This window comes from Alligator mississippiensis, chromosome 5 (assembly GCF_030867095.1).
Source record: "Alligator mississippiensis isolate rAllMis1 chromosome 5, rAllMis1, whole genome shotgun sequence".
Classification (NCBI taxonomy): domain Eukaryota; kingdom Metazoa; phylum Chordata; order Crocodylia; family Alligatoridae; genus Alligator; species Alligator mississippiensis.
Window position 1 is genome coordinate 145,019,860 of NC_081828.1, and position 16,894 is coordinate 145,036,753.

A 16,894-nucleotide genomic window follows, 5' to 3' on the forward strand; every position below is an offset into this window, starting at 1 on the left:
TAAAGTTATATATGTTCTATAAGCATATAGTGATGTATGAAATAGTCAGAACCTCCAATATTAACCAGTAGAATCTGGTTACTGAAGGTGCAGTGGAGTTCTTCCGAAAATCAGGTCCATAGAATTGATCTTGAAATATGGTGGTTTAGCAGGACATTTTGTGTAATTTTAATTTGTACTAAATACCTGAAAATACTCTGAATCGTTTTCTAGTTCTTCATAATCAATACCATGAAGTGGCATATTTAGGGAGAGACAACAGGCAAGTGACCTAGGTACTGACAGAGATGGGGGGCCAAAAAACCTGACTTGATATAGCTGTGTGATTGCAGTGGCAATTAGAAGTTGCCAGTGCTCCTATGAGTGGAAGCTGTCTTGAGCAGCTTGCGCCATTCTTATGCTGCTGATGTTTCATGTACCTTTGTGTGACTTTTTTTCTTGTTTTTTAGCCATTCAGTAGGTCAGATTCTTTCATATTGACTTGAGCAGTTAATAACAACCAGAAATAACACAAATTTTTATAGGACAGAACAGTTTAATTGTGCTATCTCGCTTCTTTATTTTTCTCTTTCCCTTCTTCTGTTCTCTACCAACAAGAGGACTTGTCAAATGGATTTATATTCAGCATGTGGCAGTCTAGTTGTATATAAAACACTTTATTTAATTATTTTAATTTGGTTGGGCTAAGTGTTCAGTTCGGTCATTCACTCTGGCACAGTAAGCAGTGTAAAGATTAATGTACCAAGTTTGAAATACCAGATATTTAATTTTGGGAAAATCCTGTAAACCCATTGACATGAACTTTAATATAAGTTAAGCATGAATGGTAATGTAAGCCACAAACTAAATGCTTGCCTTTTTTTCCTGATATCACTTTTCTTTCTCTTGTATACATTAGAAAGTAATATGCAGAAGCTGTTTTTCTTTCACAAGATATTGATTTTTATAGCAGGATTTTTGTTTAATTTCAAGTGGCAAAACTTAGACTGTACTGTATTTAGTCTTTTGCTTAGTTGAATAGTTTGCAGTGATTGCTTAAGTTATGCGTGTTAAGACTAGAATGCATAGAATTAAGAGTCCAGTACCATGTACACAGGCACAGGGTCTAGACGAACATGGCCATGCAGTATGTAGCCACATACCACACGCTCAGCTGTTCTCCATGCTGCAAGAGAGCAGCATTGGGGGGGGGGTGACCCCAATATCTAGGAGTCAAAACAAAAATCCTGCCTGCACAAAAAAAAAGGCTGAGAGGTACACATGAGGGCAGCATGCACCATTCAAAACCAGAGCCTGGTCAGCCAAAGCCACACTCCAGCTGCCAGCCAGGCTCTAAGCAGCAGAATCATCACTGCTGCAGCCCTGGGAGACCCCCAGATAAGGCTGCCGTGGCCAGCACCAGCTTCCCTTACCCTACCTGGGGTAACCTGCCATGTGCCAGAGGGCTTGTGGCACAGGCATTCCCTGGGGACAACTAGTGGTGGTGCACTTTGTGCTGCCACTAGTTGTCCCCAGGGAACCAAATGTCCATGCTCATGTGGACATGGCCAGGGTGTCTGATTTATAATTAGTCTGCGCTATTGTCATTTGAATAATAATATTTTAATAAAAATGGAAAGAGAATATGCCCAAGCCTGGGCATCTTCCTGAAGCCCTGCAGGACCTTTTTATTTGTCCAGGCATTTAGCAAACAAGGGTAAGTTGGGGTATTGTTCAGGGAGCTTATTGGGTACATTTTAGGTCTTATTTAATATTTGATCTGCTTATGTAAGTCTTGTTGTAAGCGGCCTTGATCCTCTCTCTTTTTTTTTTTTTCTTTGAAAGGGTAGCAAAATTTAAATAAATGCATTGGGTAAAAAGCCTTTTTTTTTCCTTTTCTCCCCTGGGTGCTGTCTTCTGTAAATCTTAGGAAACGCAGTTAGCAATGATGGGTTGCAAAGGCAGGAGAAATTTTAACTTTTTTTTTAATGTATTTCAGTGAAAATGTGCAGCAAGCATACTGGGAACTGAAGAGGGAAATGTCTAACTTGCATCTGGTGACTGAAATGCAGGCTCAGGTTCTTCGAAAATTGAAAACAAACCCAACTGCAACCAAGAAAGGCAAGTTAGTGTTTGCAGGAATGGGCCTTACATGTGCGAACTGTTTCAAACTACACTATTCTGAAGATAAATTATCTACGCCATATCTCATCAATTGAAGCTGATAAGCCAGACTATATTATAGTTCCAGCATACCCTTTTTCTGCTTTGGCTTCTGTCTCATACTGGTCAACTTCACACATAAAGGTGTTGCTGATGTGTTTTTTCTTCAGTACTGTATTCTGTTCCCCTTGTGGCTTTTTTTCTCAGTCAAGTGTTGCTTATGTGCACAAGGCTGAGGTGTTAAGTTTACTCGTATTTGACCTTTTACCACATCTATTTTGTATTTAAAAAAAGAGAGAGAGATTTCATTTTTCAAATGTACTTAATATTTTAACAGTATAGAATTTATCAGTATTCCTCAATCCGGCATTTTAAAAATTCAAGGAGACTTTGAGCTTTTTCCTACAATTACATTTTTCATCACCAAGTAAGAAAATATTCCAAAAAATCTCCCAGTCAGATATCTAAGATTACATTTGCTGTGTTTCAAAATTTCTGATGCTTCAAAGCTGACTTACCTCTAGCATCTAAAAACAACTAAGGAAAAAATAGTCACTTCTGTTAGTTTTTCTGCATTATACATAAAGCATTTTTATATGTTGCTCACTGAAATTGTCTACTTGTGTGTGCACGTGTAGTAAGTATTTCCCTCGATCAAAGGCTTTACAAGGCATGTGTGTTAATTTAGCACTATCAGTTATGATAACCTACCAGTAGAAAACAAAAGGAGAATAACATCCAATTAAAGTAAGTGGCAAGATCCATTTTTGCTTCTGAATGTAGGAAACGTATATAATGGATTAATTTTCTGATCAAGTGACTGCTGAATTTGACTGTATTGGATGATGTCTCTCTCTCTCTCTCTTATAAAAGATACAACAAGATCACGACTCAGATGGAAATTCCTACAGTGCCTACTATAAGGAGGCACGTTCCTATAACTGGATCACTTAGATCAAGGTTACTAATTCTACTGTGGCTTTGGTTAATAATGATTTAAGATGATTCAAGTCTGCAGGTCCTGACGATCTCCACCTCAGAATACTGAGGGAATTAGCAGAGGTCATTGCAGGACCCCTGGCACAGCTTTACAAGCACTCATGGTGCTTTGGTGAGGTGCCGGAGGACTAGAAAAGGGCCAACGTGGTCCCTTTTCAAAAAAGGGAGGAAAGAGGACCCAGGAAACTACAGGCCCATTAGTCTTACCTCAGTCCTGGGGAAGCTCTTCAAGAAACTTATCCAGGAGCACATCTGCAAGGGACCAGGAGGGGAAATCATGCTTAGGGGCAACCAGGTGCATTAGAGGCAGGTCCTGTCAGACCAACCTGGTGGCCTTCTATGATCAGGTCACAAAATCCTTGGATGCAGGTGTAGTGGTGGACGTAGTCTTTCTGGACTTTAGAAGGGCCTTTGACACTCTCTCTCACCCCATTTTCATTAAGAAATTAAGCGACCTGTGGTGTCTATGCCTACACAGTCAGATGGGTCGCAAATTGGCTGGAGGGCCACGCCCAGAGAGTGGTGGTGGATGGGTCTTCTTCAACCTGGAGGGATGTGGGCAGTGGGGTCCCCCAGGGCTCGGTCCTTGGGCCCACACTGTTCAGCATCTTCATCAGCGACTTAGACGAGGGGGTGAAAAGCACCTTGTTCAAGTTCACGGATGACACTAAAATGTAGGGTGAAGTGGGCACGCTAGAAGAGAGGGACAGGCTACAACTAGATCTGGACAGGTTACAGGGGTGGGCAGATGAGAACAGGATGGGATTCAATACTGACAAGTGCAAGGTACTGCACCTGGGGAGGAAGAACCAGCAGCATACCTATAAGCTGGGGAACTCCCTTATCAGCACGGAAGTAGAAAAGTATTTTGGTGTCATTACTGATTCCAAGATGAATATGGGCCGCTAATGTGAAGACGCGGTCAGTAGGGCCAACTGCATCTTGTCATGCATCCACAGATGCATCACGAGCAGGTCCAAGGAGGTGATCCTCCCCCTCTATGTGACATTGGTCAAGCAGCAGTTGGAGTAATGCATCCAGTTCTAGGCACCGCACTTCAAGAGGGATGTGGACAGCATTGAGAGGGTCCAAAGGAGGGCCACTCACATGATCAGGGGCAGCAAGGCAGGCCCTAAGAGTGGAGGCTACGGGACCTGAACCTGTTCAGCCTTCACAAGAGAAGGCTGAGAGGGGATCTGGTGGCCATCTATGAACTGGCCAAGGGGGACCAGCAGGCATTGGGAGATACCGTTCCCCCAAGCACTACCAGGAGTAACAAGGAATAACGGCCGTAAGTTGACCGCGAGTAGATTCAGGCTAGATATCAGGAGGCACTACTTTACAGTCAGGGCAGCTAGGAGCTGGAACCAACTTCCAAGGGAAGTGGTGCTTGCTCCTACCCTGGGCGTCTTCAAAAGGAGGCTAGATAATCACCCTGCCGGGGTCGTTTGACCCCAGCATTCTTTCCTCCCATGGCAGGAGGTCAGACTAGATGATCTGCTCAGGTCCCTTCAGATCCTACCTACTATGAAACTAAGATAATCTGAAAGTTGGCTACTAGTCTGTAAAATGGGATAGCAGCTTCAGTCAAGTACTAGGTGAATGATTGCTGAAATTGTAGTTACAGTACTGACTGCCTTTTCCATATGCAAGTGCATATACTGAAATGAACTAAACCACATATATTCAACACTAGCACATTAATCCAGTTTCACTGTAGAAACTGAAAATTGTCTGTGCCAGGTTTTTGGTGTACTGTTTGCCAACTTACAACTACCTACATAATGTGCTGGTTTTGTGACTTAAGTTTTCAGGGTTGCTTGTCTGGCTTATGCACAAGTGGTAATGCACAATTCCCTTCTTCCCTCTGGTGAATAAAAACTTGTTTCAGGAGCATGTGTGCAGTTGATAATGAATCATTGTATCCAAAGATACAGGAGGCAGCATTATCAATTGATCTGTTAGACTGTATAGACTTTTGCTACTGTTGCTTTCTAGATTTCTTTATCAGTAATTATTACATAAAGTCATGTGGGCTTAAGACTGGAAAACCTCAAGAGGAGAGCGAAAAAACTAGATGTACCTTGCATGGTTTATCAACATTACTTGTTTATGGAACACTATCCTAACGCACCTGCAGTGCTACCATGTGGAGGAGCATTGACTTGAGCCATGTTTTGGATTATTCAAGGGAGAATCAGTTTGCCTCAAAAGTTGTTAGTGCAGTCATCATCTCTCTCAAACATGAGTTGGTTTTAAGAGTCATGAAAATGAGGGACTTGAAGAACAGATAAGTATACACTATCCTCATTAACAAATGTCTCATTATTCCACAACAACATCAGACAGCAGTTGAGGAAGTAAGTCATTGCTTACAAAAGCTTGCACATCTCTGACTTTGTGTATGAGGTGCAAGTCTACCTGCCCACTTATTCCATGACTATCTCAAAGGTTTTCCCGGTATATTTGAGGGCACATATTTGACTTGAGTCATAATTTGGATAAGTAAAATAGTGAAGTAAAGGTGACTAGATTGTGAATTTATATAGCTAAAACTAGGTCAGTAACAAAGAATTCAGCTCCCATAAGAATCACTATCTTTTTTCCCAGTAGTGTTGAATACATGTTTAGTTCATTTTAGTATAGGAATTTTCATATGAAAAAGTTTGGTACAATATGGAATATCTTTGAAGAAATGGCTAATGGAACATACGGTAATAATAAGCATGTAATAATAATGGTAATAATAAGTATTGTGCTGGTGTAAAGAGATTCTTCCCCCCACCCACTATGGTACTTGTAAGTTTTTTGTTCTTTCAAACATGCAAGTTATTTAAATCTGAAACAGCAGCCCTCTTCTTTTATGCTGTCCATTTCCCTAAAATCTGTATAAGTCAGAAGTATTTGCTATGTTAATTATTGCAAGATGCTTGTGTATTCCATTAACCTGTCAGTGACCCATGTTATCTGGTCAATCAACTTGCCTCAGCCCATAGCCTCCTGAAGCATTTTGGAAATCCTTTCATCCATGATAGTAGACATGACATGACAGAAAACATGGTGTTTTCTGATGCTTTGCCATACCTTTTTCCAGGAGAAGGCAGAACCTCGGCAAATTTTAAGATGAAATCAAATATAATGCTACAGCTCCTGATATGAAGAGAGGTCATTCTGATATCTTTAGACATCCACCCTAGGAAGTAGTTTGAGTTGATGTGATTCTGAAGTGTAGAAGCAGAAATGGGAGTGGCTGTCAGAAGTAGACCAAGTCCGCCCTTGTACAAAGTTTTTACTTGGCTGATAGTTTGTCCGATCTTGTCCACAAAAGGCATTGTCCTTTTTACTAGCTGGTTCTTGACAATGCAGTGGTTACGAGGAAATATGTTTCTCTTCTGTAGCTCTATCTGCAGAAAGTCTCACTTTCTCCTCAGGTATTCCAGCGACATGCTTCTGAGCTAACCAAATTAAAGCTAAGTGACTGAACGTTGCAGCAGAGACCTTGGTTGACTTGCAGTTGCCTCCACTTCTTGGATACCTTTTTAATTCTAACAGTTCCTTCAGTGAAAGCATTCTAGTAGTGCACATAGTTAAAATGGAGCAAGTTCATTAGGTCAGAGGCTGTATTTGAGTTTGTAGAACGTGATATAACAAGGTATCAGTTCTAAATTGGGTCTCTTGCCATTAATTCAAAGTGTGTGTGTGTGTGTGTGTGTGTGTGTGTGTGTGTGTGAAACCTACTAGACTAGTAGGGCATGGTTGTCCATATGGCCACATCCCAACCCTTATTATTCTTAGGAGTTGTGTTATTGAGATGTTAAAGAACTTTTAAATTGAATATTACAAGTATTAAATCTGCAATCTTCATTAAGCAGTTCTAACTCAAGCTGCCAACTGGATGCAAAATATTCCTCCATTCTGCTCAAGAGGGCTGTACTGTTCCACACTAATGTGAATAGCTATGCTACTGCTATAGCTAGCTGTTAAAGTTCAGTTGAACTAGTTCATTCCAACTTTTTTACACTTGTAGATGAATTAGTGTCTCATTTGCCTCAATGTTTTAGCAATTCTAATATCTACAATATCTGGAGCAGTGTAATGGTGGTTGTTCTTCCTTGTGCCCATGGATAGCTTAGAACTCAGAAAATGCTTTTTACACTGTCGGCACAAAGGGAGCCGACAGTGAAATCTTTCAGATTTGACTAACCAGCCATTGGGAAGTGCTTTTCACTGAAACTTGCAAATAAATTGCCATTTAATGACCTTCCCTGGCAGGGTGAGGCTACATCCCTTCGCTGTGGTTATAAGCTACATTTTGTACTCAAAATTCATAGCTAGAATAGGAAACTGCCTCTCAGGTATGGATTTCTTATAACTGGGAGACTCCAACAGAAAAAAATTGCTAATCCTCATTGAATTTGTAGTGAAATGTGAGAGAACACTGCCTGCTCTGAGCACTGTAGTTCCTCTGGTCCTGCACTGTCCACAACGTAACTAGTTCCTTTCCCACACACTTTTTCAGAGTATACTGAATGTTACCTGGAGTGGTAGGCCAGGCTTGCAGTCTGTTGCTACATTTCCAGCAGTTAAACTACCTTTCAACATGAACAACATGAGCACTAAGCCAGGAAAAGGGAGATGTTTCCTGGACTCAGAGCTCAAAGCCTGGCAGCAGGAGAATGCAATTTATTTAACACAATAGTGACACGAGAAGCAAGATTTCCTGCAGTTGCACAATATTCTGGATTTCTCTCAGTTTATATCTCTGGGGCAACACTTCTAGTAGCCTTTGCAAACCTCTTGAGCTCAACTGGGCCCCCAATGCAACTGTGGGAATTGGTTAGCTTCCCCAAGTAATATACTGAGAGAGTGCTATTTCAAGTGCTAGGGTGAAACTTTAATTTAAAGATTCAATGTTGTGTTCATTAATTAGCGAATGCTCAAGAGAGGCAGTCCTAAAAACATGCCAGTTGAAAATACCTGCCCTTTTTACTAGATAGTGTAATATATCTAGATATACCCTTTTGATACCCTTAGAAATAGCCAACACTTTCTAATTTTATGCAGCTCTTTAAAGAATAATGTTTGTTTGTCTTCTCTCTCCAGCTTCCTCTTGTACACCCGTACAGTGTGTTGAAGACCTGGAGAAGGACCTCTCAAAGTTATGTTTGACTTCTTCTGGGGCATTCTACAAAAAAACCTCTCCTTCACAAAATGACAAAGTACTCTGCAATGCCGTAGCTTCCCCTCTGCCAAGAGGTATAAACATGTTGTCTGAAAGGGAAAATCTCCAGTCATGGACAGATGAGAATACCATCCCAGCTGGCATTACAGCATTTCAGGAACACAATTCTTATGGAAAGAGCTCTCTGGAAGATAATTCCTGGGTATTCCCAAGCCCACCGAAACCTAGTGAGACTGTGTTTTGGGAAACAAAAAACAAAGCATCTTTGTCAAACTATCCAGTAGATTACCTGGATCGGTGTAACCAAAACTGCCTGCACAAGAGCTAAGTCACTTGTAGAAGAAATTGAGGCTGGTTCTGACTGCTGGAACTTTTGAAAGAGCAAAGCAGTTGGGTAAAAAGTGGAAGTATGTTTTATGTTTTTTGTCTTATTCCAAGACAAGGCCTGGTCTCTCACTGCTGTAAATCATTATTGAAGGCAGTGCAGGTGTCAGCAAATCAGAATTGGACTCATTATGCAGACTTAAGAATTTAATTCTTGGAATAAAATTAAATAATTCAGCTCTGTATTTCAGTGTGCTGTATGTACATAATACTGCTTGTAAAAGCATTTGGTTTCCTCTGCTAGAAACTTCTAAAAGCTGTGAGCTTACTTTGACAGTGATCTTTCTGATTGGATCGCTCATGCAAAGATTAAAATTGGAATTCTCTCCCCTCTGGTTTAGGAACAGGCACTGACTGCCAGGAAGAAAATATGAGGTATCTTTCTCCAAATAATGTTTTTATTTGTACCATATAAAAACCAAAAATTCCTAGAAGTACCTGTTTAGATGGTCTTATAAGTATATAAATACCATAACTAGATGCTGCTGAAAGTTACAATTCATGGATCTCTATTTTTGTTTTCTCAGTTCAGACCAAGAATGAAATGTATTCTATGCACAATAGTGCCTGCTACAAAATCACCATAACAAAATGACAGTGATTGTTATGTGCCTCCTTTGCACATCACTGAAATCTTCTCTCTTTAACTGCTTGGTTTCTAAAGCTACTACTACTAACCCTTTTTTTTAAACACTGAGAAGCCTTAATTTGAGCAATTTTAACTATTGCTTAAAATAACAATTATTAAGCCACATAACTTGGTTTTTAATCTTTAAAGAAGAAAATGAAAATCTTTCAAATTATAGCTACCTGAGACTGTTATGTGTCCAAGTAAGGATGTATTTGGGTGACTGATACGAAAACTTCTTTTCCTTTAAAACCAGGAACTTCTACGCCGATGCAAGTTACAGCATTTTTCTAAAGCTGCCTGGCTTCATAGAGTTGGCTGAAAGTGAAATGGCTAGCATGTACAATAATCAGGATAAACATGCTATGTCAGGTTATTTCAGATTCCCAAGGAATTTGGCATGATAAAATGATTAATGCCATTGTTTTATGATTGTTCCCTGCCTAAAAATGAGCAGAAGTATTGAAATCCATGGGCCCAGTTTGAGGTCAGTGTAAGAAACTGTGATTTTTTGTTTGTTTGTTTTTTAACAGGTCAATACCAAAATATTAAAAATGAGCTGTCATTGCATAGGGAAAAGCTATGACTCCTTAAAGAGCCACTGTCAGTGCCCAAGTATATGATATAACTTGAGTAATACTTGACCAGTATGGCTCTAAACACTCGGCCCCCCTATGGATTAAATGTTCCACATGATGCCCATCTCCTTCTTCCCTATTGTCAATCAAAACTGAAAGAATGTCTTTCAGATACCTTCTACTGTATTAGTGAACAGCATACATAAATAATGTCTACCATTCACCAGATACTGTTTTTATCTTTCTATTATCTTGCTCACGTATACTGGCTTGTCTGTGATTAATGGAAATGGTGTCAGATGCTGGAATTTATTCTGACCAATGAACATAGCTGACTCAAGGGAGTACAATCTCTTGCAAAGTAATAGAACAAAACCCAATAAGCATAAAACAAATCCAAGTCACTAGGCTTTAGCTGATAGAACCAACTACGTGTGTAATAACAGAGCAGCAGAAACCATTTCTCATGTGGCTGCATAGATTCTATTGTATCTAGTTCTAATGTAGCTTACTGGGTTTTTCTTTGGTTACACTGATTTTTTTTTTTTTTGGCATTTTGGGCAAGTAATGCAGACACCAACTTGATTTAACATAAGTTGACATAACAATGAAGGAAACCTGTTGTGTAAGATTTTAAATAAATTTATTTTTGCTTGAAACAGGCGTCACTTCTAAATCTCCATTAGACTCTGGCAGTCCAACCGGTTCCTTTGTTGCTATATGATTTTTTTTTAATTATTATTTATGTAGCAGAATCTGATCGAAGTTCATTAAAAAGTAGAGGATTAAAAGTGCTTTCTTAGCTTTTATAAAATGCATATATATCCTCGACATGTTGTTCTGCACTGAGAGCGGGTACTCATCCTGGCTGCCCAGAAGTAGGGGACCTGGGTGGCTTTTTGTTTACAGCACATGCATGCATGTTCTCCCTCTGTGGCTTTTTGTTTTTGTTTTTTGTTTATTTCATTTTAAAACCACTTCCCAGTCTTGGTTTGCTTTTCATTTTGTGTGTATATCCAGGCTGCACTTCAACATAAGGAGCCCACATTCTTCATGCTTAGAATTTCCTGTGCCTTGCCTTTTGCTATAAGTCTGTGCTATCTTCTGCTGCTGATTTCCTGAGCCAAGGGTGAGAATACTGAGGGGGAAATGGCACTTGCTGAGAGGGACTTCTGGAGAAAAAACTGCTGACAGTGGCCATGCCATAACCCTAGTAAAGGGTGTCCCTAGGTTTAGAGTCATTTGGGAGCTAACTCATTTCTGAAGTGTCAATGCTTTTGTTGGACTGAAGTCTCCAATCAAACCTTGACTTCAGAGAAAAGCCATTTAACTCCTGTTTTTTTGTGGCTTACAATGCTTTTCCATTTTCAAAAATCAAAGCTTCTCGTAGCAATGCCCACAAAGTATACGCTGATGCTTTAGGTAAAGTATGGCTCTAGTCTTTGGAGGAAAGTGGGGTAGAAACAAGTCACTCAGTTTGATCAGTGAGTCATAGTAAGAAATCCCCAAAAGAAAACAAAAGTAGAAAAGATTCTGCTGCAAGTAGGTAAGTTCCATGAAAAAAATGAAAATTTAATTCAATTTGTTTGGAAAACTTCATCTGCTGCATGCATCTCGTCAGTCCTTGTACCCTGCCAAGCATTAATCCTCCTCAGTGCAGGTATTAGGAATATTGAACTGTTCTTTGAAAATCTGCCAGTATTCTGATATAAGCATGGCTTGCTGCTTTGTGTATAAAGCAAGTTGACACTGTATTGAATATTTTGGAGGTTGGTTATTTTCCAGTGCCTTTGTTAATAACTCTTGCACTGTATAAATTTTGCTGCATCAAATTTAAATTCTAAAAGTTAAAAAAAAAATCCTTGGTGCTGAGTCTTCCTGTTAATATTGTGGTTCTGCAATAATGAAAAGTGAAACTAATTGTGATTGTTGCATGAAATATCCATGCCAAGGAGGGAAAAAAGTGAAGCATGAATTTTGGCTTTATCTAATGTGCTGTCCTGCATAGATTCTTCTCATCTTTTCTAACTATTATAAAGTACTCCATCGTGCTTGTTTCAATAACAGATTAGAAAAATAGACCTTTTGTCACTGCACCTATCCCTTAGTTTTTATCTGTTACCAATTTTTAAAAACAGTCTAACTCGTACCCTATTCCACAGATGTACAGGAAGAAAATGTCTTATTCCAAAGAGGTGACTTGTGGGGTTTTTGCTGAGGACCCCTACACACTGTTGACTGTTTAATAATTATGCTATCCTGCACACCTAATAAAATCACCTGTGGAATGAATTGTTCCTTAATTTGGAAGCATTTAGGTGGACAAGTAATGTGGGATTTTGTGCTTAGGATAATATTAGAAAATTACTTAACTGAGTATTATGTCACCTCCAATTACAATGAAATTTGATCAAAACCTCACCACTTCAAAGATGACTACAGCTGTATCAGTAAATGTAAATAGAAGATATTTCCTAAGGAGAACATATTGGACTATGAAAAGTATGAAATAATCTTTTCTGCCTGTTCATTTCTTCTAGCAGTGGCAGAGAGGGAGTAGGTGGTAGAGTTGTTGTTTAGGGCAGGGGTCAGCAAATTGTACTGCGGAGCCACTGGATCTGTCCAACAAAGCTGGAGGGCTTTGTGAATGCCAGTGGCATTCAACTGGCATGTGGACCCCTAGGGGGCTGTAGACTATGTCTAAGGGGTTCACAAAATATGACTATGTTCAATTAAAAGTATGTAAGCACCCACACTTAGAATTCAAGGGGGTCTATATCTCCATCCAAAATTTTTTTAGGGGTCTGCAAATGAAAAAAGGTTGAAAATTACTGGCCCATGCCAGGCAGCTTCAGCTGTACCCACAGCACTGCTACTTCCTTTTGTCCTTGCTCTGGTCTGATGCAGGCCATGTGCATCAAGAGAAGAGGGCTTTCCTTTTACCCAAGCCAGGGCCAGGGAACTGGAAATTATGCCTGTGCTGTCACCACTTCCCTCAGCTTCCTGCTTCCTAGCTGCAGCACAGGTGCAGCTTCCAGTCTGTGGAGGGCTGCAACAGCGCGAGGCACCTAAAAAGTGTCTTCACGCTGCCACCACTTCTTCCTGCTGGTCCCCCACCTGCTGTCAACTGCAGTGTGAGCTCAGATTCCAGCTGTGCCTCCACTGCATTTGGGGAGGACAGAGAGAAGCAGTAATTTGCAGATATATGGCCCTGGAACAATTGCCTGCCAGCTGAAATTTGCACACATGCTGCATCTGGGGAGCAAGAGTTTGGCAAGTGGTGCAGCAGTGGGCACAGCTCCCATCTGTGTGGCTCTGGGAGGGACACAGGGAAAGGCCCACCATTACACCTGACGTGCAGCTGCATCTGCCTTGCCTGCATTGGACCAGAGCCAGGTTGTTCTTGGTTCTCAGTTTGTAAAAAGGTGCCAGCCCCTGCTTTAGGGTATACAATAAGATGGGCAGAAACATGTATTTACTCCATGCCAGAGTCTTGAAACAGTACAGTGGAATTGTTAGAGAGACAGTAATGTCCTTGGTGGTGATGATGTTGGAGAAGCCTCAGCACTGCTCTCTTTAAATTGTGAAGAGTGGTGGAAAGGTCATGAAAGAGCATCAGTGATTTTAGATAAATGAATACCCACAGCATCACTGATACTCATCTGTAAAGTACTTAGAACTCTACAAAAGCACCTGAAATGGTGCTAGATCACTTTTTAACATGAACTTGCAGGTTGACCTGTAATCCCATGGGAATGCCTGGAGGAATCAAGTGATGCTATTCCTCTATAATGGTGAGGCATAGCCACAAAGGCTACCCACAAAGTTCCCTTAAGTTAAATTCTTAACAGAGATGGGAGGAAGGTCCCAACTTGTTTTGGGAAAAAAACAAACAAACAGGTGTTAACTACCATTTATTCCTTTGCACAGCTCCCTGTCAGAGAGATTCTGTCTTTAATATAATTTATGCTTGTTTTAAATAAAAAGGTTTGTTCCTATACAGGAGGTGCTGTTTTGATTTTGACGTGTCATTTCAAGTAAATTCTGACAAAGATTTCTGAGTGGAATTGAGGAGAGGAGCATGTACCTAAGAGGTCTATTTTAGTGAGAAATGTGAATTCCTTTCATATTAGTCAAACTAGCACTATGAGAGAGTCTGTGGTTTACTGTGTAAATGTAGAGGAAAAAAAGCACACTAGGTTACAATCTGGTCCTCAGGTTTAAGTCGACATAGTTGCATCAAGGCAGTAGAGTAACATGTTTTTGTTTTTTTGGGAAGGGGGGTTATGTTTTCTTCATTTCATTTTTTAACCAGTTTTACCACATAAAAAAAAAAAAAGCAATACTGACATATTTACCATAGGCCTGCATTAAAAATAAATAAAACAAAACACCCAAATTAGAAATGAGAATCACTGTAGCTGCCATAAACGTTGTGTAAGTGAAAACTAGCAAAGATAATTTAGTAACTAACTCCAGATTCCCACCTCCTTGCAAGGTCATGTTTTAAGGGTCTTTGGGCCTGATTCTCATTTAAGTTACCGTAGTTTAACTATTTATTCACACGCTTCAAAATTACTGACATGTATGTGGTGATTAGAATTAGTTCCCTTTCTTGAGTCATGGCAAAAATTAAATTAGTTAACTCATTCACCATAGTCCTAATTTAAAACACTTTTAAGTAAGGATTTACATAGATGTATATATTCTACTATACTTTACTAACGGCAACTGTTCACACTCCAAGTATAAAAAAAAAAAAATGGTATTCAGTGCAGCGTTCGTCTGGCAGATTCTAAAAAATTTTGGTAAAGTAACTTGATGCTCCCATCACCATTAACACTTCTTTCTCTGACACTAAATCACAATTCAAAGGCTTTTTATAATGCCAGCATTATGTAAAATAGTTTGCTACACTGATTATAATCCCTAACATTACTTGTTGTCAACTTCAGCAGGCAGGCAAGATAGTGACCTAGGCAAAAACCAAACCCATGACACTCACCAGTAAGTTTTAAAAGCCAATTTCATAGAATGATTTTTTTGTTGTTTTTAAAATTAACAGCACCAGCACTGTAACTTGAACAAGGAAAGCCAAGGACATAACTTTAATTTGGTATTTTTGAGCCTGAATAGCTGTGTGTGCATTAAAAAGATCCTTATCAATCAGGAGCAGAGTTCAACTCATCCTAGATTCTGAATGAGGCAGCAGTCACATGATACTTGGATATAATGTACAATGTCTGCCAGTAGCCTGATATGCTACATGTGTATCTTGGCCAGAACTAGCCAATGAACTTTCTACTTTGGTGGGACCAAATCTATTCAATTAATTACAGTCTTTCAGGTCAAAAACACTAAAATCATTAGTAGGCAATGCATTATTCTGTGTAATTTTAAGATTGGCTAAAGGGGAGTGCGGTATCGGATAGCTGACAGCACAGCCCACCAAAGATTTTAGTCTTTTCAGCTTCCAAAACACCCTCCCACCTTTGTTTAGGGTTCTCTTGATTTTAATTGAGGTAACTATGTATTTTTCCCCTCTCAGAATTTTCAGATAGTCACCCAACAGTGAAGTGGAATTTTAAAAAGATATTCTTTCAACACATAGTATGTGGCATATTCTAAATTTCTCATTTTAAAAAAAAAAAAAGGAAGTAAAAAAAAAAAAAGAAAGTGTCTCTGACTTGCTCTATCATTTTCTTTCCTATCCTTTCACTAGATGCTTAACTTATTGATACATATATGTGGTTTGCTTGCTTACTATTATCCATAGTAATTTTGCAAGTGTGGTTGCTTAATTTTGATGCATAAGTGATGATATTTACATAACTACAAACCTTAACATCTCTTTTGAATCAGCTAGAGACTGAAAGAAACATCTTGGTGTTTTGCCCATTCAGAACCTCCCAAAAGAAATCTAGATGTGAACAACTGTTTGCTTGTTTTTCCACTTACTCTTAAGTTTGTGGCAGCTATAGTAATTACAGGCCATGTCGTAATTCTCTTACAGCTCTGAGTGTTGAACTGAAAAATGGAAAAAAGTGATCCTCCTACCTGCTACAAATGATATTGCCATTCTCTGCCCCTTTACTGGGTAAACTGGCTTGACTATTCAGTCTATTATTATTCAGACTTCAAAAAAACATTTACTGCTTCTAGTTCATTCATTTTTGTATCAAGTTTGCAGCACTGTCTCCCTGCTTTCTCTTTAAAATACTTTAATATTGCAGCTAATCTTTTTTTTGCCTTCTTTTTCTCTCCTCAACACTTCCATCTTCTTCCCATCCATTTTTTACTGATTCATCAATTAAAGACCATCTCTCTGTGAAACTATTCTTAGGCTTCTACTTCTATCTTAATCACTTCCTGCAGAGACATTGAAGCGAGAAAATCTGCCTTGAAAAGCTCACGTTTGCCACCCTAGAAACTGTGATGAAGATCCAGATGGTACCAGGACAAGAAAGACTGAATTCTGCTTGGGACTAACTATGCCTTTTCTTTACAATTGTAGCTCTTGATGCTGTAGTGTGCTAAAAAGTGATTGTCATAATATGGTTCAAACTTCAGATGAGGAATAGGAAAGGAATTTAAATTCATTTTTATCAAATGAGATAATAAAACATTAATGTTTAAACAGGAATAATGGCACTGCAAGGGTACATTTGAGGAGGGAAAAATACAAGTGAAGAAAGTCTGTGTGTGGCCTCTTACAACCTGAAGCAAAAACAAGCCTTAAATTGTTCTTTTAAAACAACAGCAGCTGGAATTCCTCTAAAATATATGCAAAACATCTTCCTTTGGAGAAGCAAAAAAATATCTTGAGGAAACAAGCCAAACCACCAGGAATATTGATGGAGAAAAATCAGCAAGGAGTCCAGTAAAAAGAGATGTGTCGTCGTCCTCCCCCCCCCCCCCCGATTAAACTTCAAGTCCATGTTCCTCAAATCCTTGAAATTAAGAAAGTAAAAAAATGCTGGA

The 16,894-nt window shown here is 39.4% G+C and overlaps 1 protein-coding gene across 1 annotated transcript in view; it reads left to right on the forward strand.

Annotated features, from left to right (window-relative positions):
• Positions 1–10,572, forward strand: part of AZI2 (5-azacytidine induced 2) — a 36,632-nt gene extending 26,060 nt beyond the window's left edge. The window contains exons 7-8 of the mRNA XM_006260219.4: positions 1,979–2,100; positions 8,245–10,572. Of these exons, the coding sequence (XP_006260281.1) occupies positions 1,979–2,100; positions 8,245–8,651 (529 nt within the window). The 3' untranslated portion in view covers positions 8,652–10,572. The remainder of the gene's footprint in view (positions 1–1,978; positions 2,101–8,244) is intronic.
• The last annotated feature ends 6,322 nt before the right edge of the window (positions 10,573–16,894 follow it).